General features: G+C 47.8%; 1 protein-coding gene across 1 annotated transcript in view; it reads right to left on the bottom strand.

Annotated features, from left to right (window-relative positions):
- Positions 1-3,341: 3,341 nt before the first annotated feature.
- The window catches only part of rnf150b (ring finger protein 150b), an 8,915-nt gene continuing 1,571 nt past the window's right edge, over positions 3,342-10,685 (bottom strand). Inside the window, exons 2-6 of the mRNA XM_083937231.1 lie at positions 10,548-10,685; positions 10,174-10,328; positions 9,994-10,090; positions 9,035-9,287; positions 3,342-8,544 (exon numbers count right to left, since the gene is read on the bottom strand). The exon at positions 10,548-10,685 is cut by the window's right edge and continues 113 nt beyond it. Coding sequence (XP_083793357.1) covers positions 8,426-8,544; positions 9,035-9,287; positions 9,994-10,090; positions 10,174-10,328; positions 10,548-10,685 — 762 coding nt within the window. The 3' untranslated portion in view covers positions 3,342-8,425. The remainder of the gene's footprint in view (positions 8,545-9,034; positions 9,288-9,993; positions 10,091-10,173; positions 10,329-10,547) is intronic.

The raw sequence follows: 10,685 nt of genomic DNA, 5'->3' as shown, positions 1-10,685 counted from the left end.
CGTCTGCAGGTGAGAGCTCATTGAAACAACTTTTCTGGTGTAGAAAACGCTCAGATTCTTTATTTAAACGCATATTTCAGGTGTTTTGGAGCCTGGTTTTAGGAGGGACTTAAAATGATATCATCAGGAAACTGTGCTTGACGCAATGAACGTAAAATTTTCCCACTTTTTTAACTCTTTCGCAGGTTTTTTACGTCACACCAGCAAAGAAGAAACTCCACGATTCAGAGTCCAGCGCAGAAACCAACCATTTCCATTTCACTCTTCAGCCTCAAGTCGCTGCTTTCATCCTTAACGTTTAGTAAATAACAGAATCTATCGTGATTGTTTTTGTACCAGGCTAGTTTTTATTTTATTTTATTTGAGGTTAAGGTTTATGAGTATGGACGTACGCCCCTCCCCCCAGCGTCACATACATGCCATTTTTTGGTCAGAGGAAATGAGGCGGAGTCAAAGACAAGATGGTGGCTCCCGTAGACGAGGATGATTGGATCAAGTGGGACCTCGACGGAGACGCTACGTCTGTTTTTAAACACGACAAGAAGCGTAAAACATGCTAACAGCATAAGAAAAACAACAACTATGAGTCACGTGAACACACTTCGCTCTTTTTAAAAAAAAAATAATGCCCAACCAGGAGGTTAGCTTCGCCCTTTTAGCCGTCAACAAAAAGTCAACGGGATATTTTGATTATTAGAGAAAATAAAGTTAATATTTACATGTTTTGGGACGTAAACGTAGCGTAAAACGTTGCGCTAACGCTGCATTCCGAACACGAGAACCCTTTTCTACGTGAGCACAACTGAGAAAGTCGGCGCAAAGAGTTCTTTTTGTTCCCTTTTGTTAAGAAAAAACGGAAAACGGAAAAATAAACGGCACCGCGGTCGATTCCAGCTTATTTTGCGTGTTCAGCGTCATGAACTTTAACAACTTTCAACCATTAAAAAAAGAACACTGACTTTGAGACGAGGGAACCAGAGTTAGAAAGATTGATGCTGTAATTCCTGCAGCGCTCCAACCGGACGCCTCCAGATGATTGAGTCTCCAGGTTCTCATCGTCTCAGCAGATCCATCTGAACTCTGTTTGGAGATCTTTTGGGAAGGGGCGAAAACACTAGTTTCTGATTGGATGAACCATCTGTCAATCACCAACATACGTTACCAGACTGATCTGAGAGTAAAATAGGGAGCTCCGAGACGGGCTAACAAGGCTAGCAGCGCTCTGTAGTCACTGCTAACTAGCTAGCTAGCTAATATTAAATGAGCATGTGACCACTGGACGTCACTTTGTTTAAAAAAAGTATTTTTTCATTAAAAAAATAACTTTTATTGATCCGTACTTAGGTCCGTTTTTACAGAAGTAGCACGTCCTAAACTTTTGTGTTTCTTTAGCATGTTTAAGCTAACTTTAACGTTTATTCTGAAGGTCATGTGACCGTGGGGTCGTGAGTACCGCGACTCACATTGACTACTCAGTACATCGTCATTAGCTATTTTTCAGAAAATTTTTAACTAATTTACTTTAACGTATACTTTATAAAACGTGGCGGGGACGGCGTAAAGAGTTGGTTTAAGATTTTCCTCACAACAGGAACGTTTAAAGACGTGCGCGTAGACGGACACCAGGAAGTAAAACCTTCTCTCTCAGGTAAAGTAAAGATAAAGAATAAAACCTAATTTACAAACGACGTTCAGGAGAATGAGGGATAACGCTTCCGATTTGTGGCCGTTAAAGCCGCGAAACATGCAAAAATACGGACGGCAGCGCGCGGGCTACGACCGGCTTCCTCCTGCGAGACTTTGTTCTGTTACTAATAACAATAATAATAATAATAATAGATGAAGATAAAGATAATTTTCTAGTCGCCATTCGCCTGTTGTTAAGAAGTAGCTGTTGTTTACGCAGCATGTGGCATTAGCATGTAGCATTAGCACCAGTGCAGCTTGATGAATGTTTGTTGTTCAGTAAAATGTTTACTGTGATTTATTCTGCGAGTCTTTTTTTGTCTTCTAATTAATAACTAGCAGCTCATGTTTCTCATGAAAGTCACAAAGATCGCTTTGAAATGCTGTAAAAACGTGTTTCTTAGATTTTAATGAATTATCATTTAGTGCATAAAGAGACTGGGATGTTTTGGATTATTAGAGAAAATAAAGTTTATTATATTCACGTGTTTTGGGACAAAAACGCCACTTTTATGACTTTTAAAAGTGTAAAACGTATAAAACAAAAATAAACAGCAAACTGTCTTTAATGAGGGTTTCAGTGACATCATCGACCTGTGAGAGGTTAAATACCTGGATCTCCACATCAGGTTAGTTGGACCAGTCCCAGTCCAGCCCTGGTCCTGGTCCAATCCCAGCCTTGTCCCGGTCCTGGTCCAATCCCAGCCTGGTCAGATGTGTACATGAACTGATGAAGCCTCTTGGATGAGAGATTAAATACCTTGATCTCCACACCAGTTAGTTGAACCAGTCCCAGCCTGGTCCTGGTCCCAGCCCGGTCCAGGTCCAGTCCCAGCCTGGTCCTGGTCCAGTCCCAGCCTTGTCCTGGTTCTGATCCAGTCGCACCCTGGTCCTGGTCCAGTCCCACCCCGGTCCCGGTCCAGTCCCAGCCCGGTCCCGATCCAGTCCCAGCCTGGTCCTGGTCGAGCTCGGTCCTGGTCCAGTCCCAGCCTGGTCCTGGTCCTGATCCAGTCCCAGCCTGGTCACGGTCCAGTCCCACCCCGGTCCCGGTCCAGTCCCAGCCTGGTCCTGATCCAGTCCCAGCCTGGTCCTGGTCGAGCTCGGTCCTGGTCTAGTCCCAGCCTGGTCCTGATCCAGTCCCAGCCTGGTCAGATACGTACATGAACTGAAGACTCTTGGATGAGAGGTTAAATACCTGGATCTCCACACCAGGTTAGTTGGGCCAGTCCCAGTCCCAGCCTGGTCCTGGTCCAGTCCCAGCCTGGTCCAGGTCCTGGTCCTGGTCCTGGTCAGATGCGTACATGAACTGATGAAGCCTCTTGGATCAGAGGTGAAACGTCTTCCTGACAAAGAACCAAGTCCAGTTGCTTTGGACTGAAACTGCTTTGATGCTAACGACGACCTGGACACACGAGAACATTCACAGACTGTTACTTGTCGTAGTTTTCGGTGCAAACACAGAATGACGACAGCCGGACGTTGACGACACGTTTCCAACTAAAAATAAAGTTTATTTCCACCCAAAAAAACCCAGAAAAATCCACAAAACTCCAGAAGGTTAAAAAGTATTTCATGCAGAACGTCGACCGTTCGGCTAAAACAGGAAACACTAAAAAAAGAACGACACAAACATGAGAGGAACAAAAACTTGCATTAAAACTTTATTTAAATTTAGTCCTGAACCAGAACACGTGCAACAACCGAAACCACAGAAACAACACGGCGTCACGGCGCCGCCTATTTACACGTGTGTGTGTGTGTGTGTGTGTAGGTGCGTTTGTGTTAGCGTGCACAGGACGACCGCACAAACGGACGCTCGGTGAAACAACTATAGAATAGAAACACACGACGCCCTGTTGCCACGGTAGCAGAGGCTCAACGCGGCAACAGGCGCGTCGGATCGACTTTCCCCGTCTCTCTGGAAGGTTCTGAACTTTTGGTTTCACGTTCGTTTCTTTGCAGACGATGTCGTCGTCTACGTTCGTGATTAAACGAACATTTCCACTCTTTTCACGACAGTTTGGAAGATTTAAACCTGCTTTAGGAGCGAGATCTTCAACACTAATGAGGAAATATGGCAAAAATAAATGGCGACGGTGCACAAACGCATCTGATTCGTAGTTCAACGCGCACCGGGGAACACGTCCCAGACCCCGTCTCAGTCCAATTCACAACATTTCACGACAATATCTCACAAAACGATCCGATAAGTTTTCAAAACACGGAAATCTGAAGGAGAAAACGAGTGAAATGAGAAGAAAAAAGCGTGAAAACAAACAAAAGTCGACATCGGAGCGAGAAAAGCAAAAAAAGATGAGTGAAAACGTGTAAAAAAAGGCAAAAAGAGACTTTTCCAGAACCTTCCAGAGAAAAAGATTTAAAGTGCATCAATGAAACCGGCGGAGCGACCAATCACAACACAGCATCCGGGCTGAACAGCCAATAGGGAACGAGAGAAACCGGCAGCAACGCCGAGGTCCCAGAACCTCATTATTACGATCGAAGTAGTCGTTATCTTCTAAATGTGATTTACGACGATTATAAAAGATTGTAACTTATCGGAAACATCCGTCGAGAAGGTTACGTTTCATTTATTGTCTTTAAACGGCGTCGGCGGACGTTAGCGCTCGTGTCGAACGCGTTAATCTACAGTTCATCAGAAGAAGATTCAGTTCGATTCACTTTTTCACGACTTCGGTCACGAAAAGCAAAAGAGTCAAACAGTGCAAATGTGAAAATCAACACTTCGGAAATAAAGCTTACAAACGCAAAAGGAAGCGACTTTAATTCAAACGTCATTCTGGGAACTGTTCGCCATCGTCTTCGTACATTACAGAAAATTCTTACTCGTCCGGTTTGAAAGCGGAGAAAAGTTGATTTTATTCGACTGGAAACGCCAACGCTAGTTCTGCTTCTTCCTCTTGACGTCTGGTTTGTTCAGAAAACCTCGTTACATTTCCTGTTTATTACCGTATTCTCCCGAATATAAGACCACGCTGAATATAAGGGCGCCCTCCCACTGTGCGTGCGTCCCGTGCCCCGTGCTTTAGGGTCCTTGTCCCCCCCTCCAGGCCCGTTTGTACTCACACTACCTGGGCCTCGGAGAATGCTTCTTGCTGCCTATACGTCATCACGCCGTAACACGTCACACGCATTGATGACGTCATGGCGATGCGTGGCTTTGTTTCCAGATCTTTCCGTAGACCTCGGAGTTTTTGTGCGTCTTGTCGACTGTTTTTGAATCTTTTCATCGACCAAATCTGCAGTAAACACTCCACCTCCGCATCACACCAACGTGAACCTTTCACCGCCATTGTTTGAAATGTCCGCGCATGGTCCCTCCTTCTTTTTTCTACGTCCCAACAGGCGCACAGGAAATGACCTCAGAACCGCCGTAGGCCTCGTGCTCGTACACGTGCGCACGCTCGTGCTGTTACATGTGCAAACGTGCTTTACTAAAGCCCACCTCTCCCAAACGGGCCGTGGACGGCAAGCGTGCCGCTCCTAGACGTGGTACGGTTGCACTCACACTGGTCAAACGCACTAGACTGTAGCCAAAGAACCTGTTTTGGCGCGGTGCGGAAGGACAGTGTGAGTGCGCCCTAAGATGTAGTGACGGACCGATATTTGTGTTTTTTACGTGTTTCTGTATCGGTCGATACTGTCGACGTTTCGGTCGTTTCTGCTAACGGCTCCAGAATAATGCGTAAAGTCGCCCAAACGTTCTGACTGCTTTCTCTCATCGACGTCACTTTATTTTACTAATCTGATGGAAATTTTCATGCACAAATATGAAATTTACCTCGGAGATTCTTAAAAGTGTGTGAATTAATTCTACTTCCACTTCGCTGCAGATCAAACAGGAAAAACACATGAAAAGACGGGAAACTGCGTCAGACCGGATCCGTCCGGATAGGGCTAACACCTGCGAATGGTGTCCGACAGTTACGCTAGATCCCGAGAATGTGACGACCCTCCTTTGTTAAAAAAATGTTGTCTTATATTCGTGAGAATACGGTAATACAGTGATTACATAATGGTGCCTGATCTGTATTTTGGGGGCTCGTCAGAAGACAATGCTATGTTCATGCAAAGACGTAAAGAAAGGGTCTTGAACACGCGTAAATGTTTAGTTTCAGGTCCTTGAATCAGTTTCAGACGTCAAGTTTTGTGATTTTTAGGCTTCGTAAATAAGATCGGCAACGGGAAAACGTTAAAAAACAGACTTTAGGAAAGAAGCAGCGCAGCGTCGGTTCTCCGGGCTTCAGTCGTTTATCAGATCCCGAACGTTTACGGACAAAATCTGACTCGTTTCGTAACCTCCAGGTCGTTCCCGAACTTTATTTATGTACAAATAATCACGTTAAACCTCCGCGTCGAGACTCAATCACATTGAGAGCAGCCGGCCGCGGCGTCCCGGGTGGAGGGAGCTCGGTCTTCGCTGCTGGGGGTCACCGTTACAAAAATAAACGTCTCCTCTGGTATCAAAATAGACGACAATCTTTTATCTCTCTCTCTCTCTCGGCGCCGGCCGTGCCGCGCCCGCAGCCCTACGCCGTCTACACACCAGTTTGGCGAAGTGAACGTACAGAATAAACATTTTAATATTTACATGCTCGCTGAAGTTCTGCATTTAACTCCACGGCTCTGAACGCATTTATACGACTCTGGGAACCGTCTCTTTGCGTCGCGTTTCATCGCTAGTGTGGCGTTTAGTTTAAACTCTATCTTCTTTAGAGTTCAGAGAAAAGATCCCGACGAACTACGGTAAAGGTACGATCCATGATTGTCAGGGTCAAAGGTAACGGTGTTTCTTAAAAAGGCCGTGGTGACGGACACGCGTGGTCAGGCAGACGGACGGTGACACAAAGCGATAGACAGGGTACGTGCGTGGCGTTCGAACGCGGATCAGAACACAAAGGAAGACCGATGAGGAAGTCTTTCCATCTTTGTCGGACAGACACCGAACGGAAAACGCCTGATCTGAAACAAACCGGTCACCAGAGTTTCCGGCTCTCCGACGTTGGGAACAAAGGTTTCCACTTCGTCACGGTTCACAGCTAACTTTAGCTAGCTAGCATAAGTGCTAGCTGCTCACCTGAGGGAAACTGCAGATTTTCAACCGGCTTTGTGTCGCGATGAACGTTGTTCGCTGGAGAACTCTCGTCAAACCGCATAAATCTGTAGTTTCCGTCCGTGTTTAGCTTCGCACAGGAAAAGATCGTGGGTTTATGACGTAAGTGACAAACGGGACGTGTTTGTGTTTCGACCTTCATCCTTACGCGGAGTTTGGCGCTCTTAATCCTGGAGCACTTGCTCAGCATCTGATATCGGCGCAGGGGGGCTCATGGTTGAACGTGCGGTGCGGTTCGGTGCGAGGGCCGTGACAAAACGACGGTATCCGAGAACAGTCTGGGTATTTTCCCCGTTAGCGATTCCTCCGTACGCTCAGACCCAGAGCCGCAAGACTTTAACAGTTTAATACAGTTTACCATCCGCGCTTCACAGTCCGCGTTATTCGTTGTATTGTTGTGTTGAACTTCCAGGTCATCGACCTTTTTCTCGTAGCTTAGAATTTTCCGGACAAACCTGCAACAGTCCTCGCTCACACACAGGAACCCTGTTCGTGACGGCGGAAATACTGCGTGTACTTGCTTCAATACTGCAGACAACTGTAGCTGTAACACTGCGACGGCGAGTCCGAGGTTTTAGCAGAAACGCTAGAAACAAAGAAACCGAACCCGCCACTTAGAGCAGCTTGTGTGTCCTTTCAAAATAAAAGTCTTCCAGCAGAAACATCAAGAAGAAGCAGCAGCTGGGGAGTTGGCAGGCAAATCAACAAGAGCTAAATTAACAAGGTCCAAGAATCCGGATCGGGACAGGAAGTGAGCCGCCTGATCCAGAGTCCCCTCAGGTTCAGTTGTTGTGTCTCTCCGACCTGGAGAAACCAGGTACCGGCGTGCGACAAGGTAGAAATACGCAGGTGAGTCCAGGTTCCTGGCCCAGATGGGTTTGGGGTTCTCAAACCTTCATCGAAGATCCTCCAGAAGTGTCAGGAAAGGAGAAACCGACCTTTTGGACAGCGACTCAAAGATCCTCTGGGCGCCGGACTTTCTCAGGTTCGACCCCGTTCACGTGAGCGCCGCGGTGAGTTCGAGATCATCCTCGAGTTCTTTGAAGGTAAATGTCTCGAGTCCCGTTCGTCAAGTCCGGAGACAAATGTGGAGTTCTTTGAAATGGTTCGGACTTGTAGTTCTTCTACAACGGAGGGGCAGAACCGGGACAGAAGTCGGGGTCTTTCTCTAGAAACAGCATCAACGGTTCAGTTTTAACGTTGGAAAAAGTCCTGGTTGACCCGGAGAGACGAGAAAGGAAACGCACCTGTTGGACCAGGTCAAGTCCTGGGTCCAGTGTCCAGGAGGAGACTCAAAACCAAGCCGAACCAGGTCCTTTTGAGTCCAGATCAAAACCAACACACGTATGTCCGACGTAGGTCCACTGTGTGAAAGCCCGTCTAAGTCCAGACCCGTGTTGGGAGTCCAGGTTTAGTTCTGCATCACACAGGTCCAGAAAGAGAAAAACCCAGGGAAAACACTGGTTCTGGGTTTTAGCTTCCAAACCAGAACCAGGTCCCGGGTCGCGCTCTGGCTCCTGCAGGTCGGCTTTGAACCTGATCGGAGTCTGTTTTGGCCCGGGGTGGGGGTGGGGAGGGTTCTGGTTTGGTTCTGTTGTGCTCCTCTCAGGACTTGTCCACCAGCTGAGACTGTTCTATGGACCCCTCTTCATCCGAGAGACCCGTTTCCACGGTGATGACCAGGGACGCCACCGAGGCGCTGCTCGCCATCGGCTGCAGCTCACCTGGAGGAAGGGAAGACGATGTTATCTCTGGTTCTGAAACCTCTGTGTGTGTGTGTTACCTGTGTGTGTTGCCTGTGTGTGTGTGTGTTACCTGTGTGTGTGTGTGTTGCCTGTGTGTGTGTGTGTTACCTGTGTGTGTGTGTGTGTGTGTTACCTGTGTGTGTGTGTGTGTGTGTGTGTGTGTGTGTTACCTGTGTGTGACCTGTGTGTGTGTGTGTTACCTGTGTGTGTTGCCTGTGTGTGTGTGTGTTACCTGTGTGTGTGTGTGTTGCCTGTGTGTGTGTGTGTTACCTGTGTGTGTGTGTGTGTGTGTTACCTGTGTGTGTGTGTGTGTGTGTGTGTGTGTGTGTTACCTGTGTGTGACCTGTGTGTGTGTGTGTTACCTGTGTGTGTGTGTGTTACCTGTGTGTGTGTGTGTGTGTGTTACCTGTGCGTGTATGACCTGTGTGTGTGTATGTGTGTGTGTGTTACCTGTGTGTGTGTGTGTTACCTGTGTGTGTGTCCGTGGTGGCCGTCAGGGGGCTGTCTCTCAGGGTATCCGGGTCCTGGTAGTCCTGAGGGAGTCCCACCCGTCGGACGCCGGGGTCCAGCACCACGGAGGAGCCGCCCTCGCTCAGCGTGCCGTCGCTGGACGCCCCGGACACCACGGCCTCCAGCGCCAGAGCCCCGACTCCGCCCACCCCGACCCCGCCCACGGCCAGGTCGTAGTCCAGCGGCAGGTCGTCCAGACAGTCGGCGTTCAGCTGGAGTGAAGAAAGAATCACTTTAAAAAGACGCAAAGGTCTTTAGTAGGACGGCGAGTTAGAGCTTGTGTTAGCACGCAAGAAAAAAGTCGGAATTTAGGCTAAAAACACGCGTGTGGTTCTTTACAAAAACACAAAAATGTAAGTCTCACTTTGAGAATATCCCGGTTCTTCTCGTAAATTTACTTTAATTTCAGACAGTATACTAGCATAGCTTACGTAACTAGCATAGCTTACGTAACTAGCGTAGCTTACGTAACTAGCGTAGCTTACATAACTAGCATAGCTTATGTAACTAGCGTAGTACGTAACTAGCATAGCTTATGTAACCAGCGTAGTACGTAACTAGCATAGCTTATGTAACTAGCATAGCTTACGTAACTAGCGTGGCTTATGTAACCAATGTAGTACATAACTAGCATAGCTTACGTAACGAGCATAGCTTACGTAACTAGCGTAGTACGAAACTAGCATTGCTTGTGTAACTAGCGTGGCTTATGTAACCAATGTAGTACGTAACTAGCATAGCTTACGTAACTAGCGTAGCTTATGTTACCAACGTAGTACGTAACTAGCATAGATTACGTAACTAGCGTAGCTTACGTAACTAGCGCCCTGAAAGAACCGTTGATTCTTGTGGTTTTGAGTTGAACGATCCTGACGGACATTAAGCTGCTCTGGTGTTCAGTTAGAAACAGAGACTCACGGCGATGCCCAGAGCTTTGAGGATGTTCATCTTGCACATGGGACACGTGCGGTGATCCAGCAGCCACGGGTCCACGCAGCTCTTATGGAACAAGTGTCTGCGGAGAGGAGAAACCGTTCATCTACAACGTCTCTTTCATCACAGGAGGAGAAGGTGAAAGGTCGAGGGCGCGGCGTTTACCTGCAGGGCAGGATGCGGACCACGTCGTTGGCCTTGTAGCCCTCGATGCAGACGGCGCAGTTGTCGAAGTCGGCCTCCGTCTCCTGGTCGCCCTTTCTGACGGTGCGGACCTGCAGCTTACTGATGGCCTTCTTCGCCGCGTCGCCAAGTCGCCGCTGAAGGAGAGAGAGAGAGAGGGGGAGGGGGGGAGAGAGAGAGAGAGAGAGAGAATTAAGCTCCAGACGGTGAAACTTGTTATACCGCATAAGCGTGGTAATACTAGCTAACTGTGTTCACGTGGTAATACTAGCTAACTGTGTTCACGTGGTAATACTAGCCAACTGTGTTCACGTGGTAATACTAGCTAACTGTGTTCACGTGGCATTGGCGTTTACCTGGTTCCTGTCGCGGGCGTTGGCGTATCGGAACCTCTGGATGTAGTAGAAGACGAGCCAGGCGAGCGAGATGATCATCAGCACGATGAAGGAGATGGAGACGAACACCACCGACGTGCGGCTCACGTACTTCTGCAG

The sequence above is a fragment of the Echiichthys vipera genome (genome assembly GCF_963691815.1).
Source record: "Echiichthys vipera genome assembly, chromosome: 22".
In the NCBI taxonomy this organism is placed as follows: domain Eukaryota; kingdom Metazoa; phylum Chordata; class Actinopteri; order Perciformes; family Trachinidae; genus Echiichthys; species Echiichthys vipera.
The sequence above is the reverse complement of the archived record's forward strand: the minus strand, read 5'-3'. Positions and strand labels throughout refer to the sequence as shown.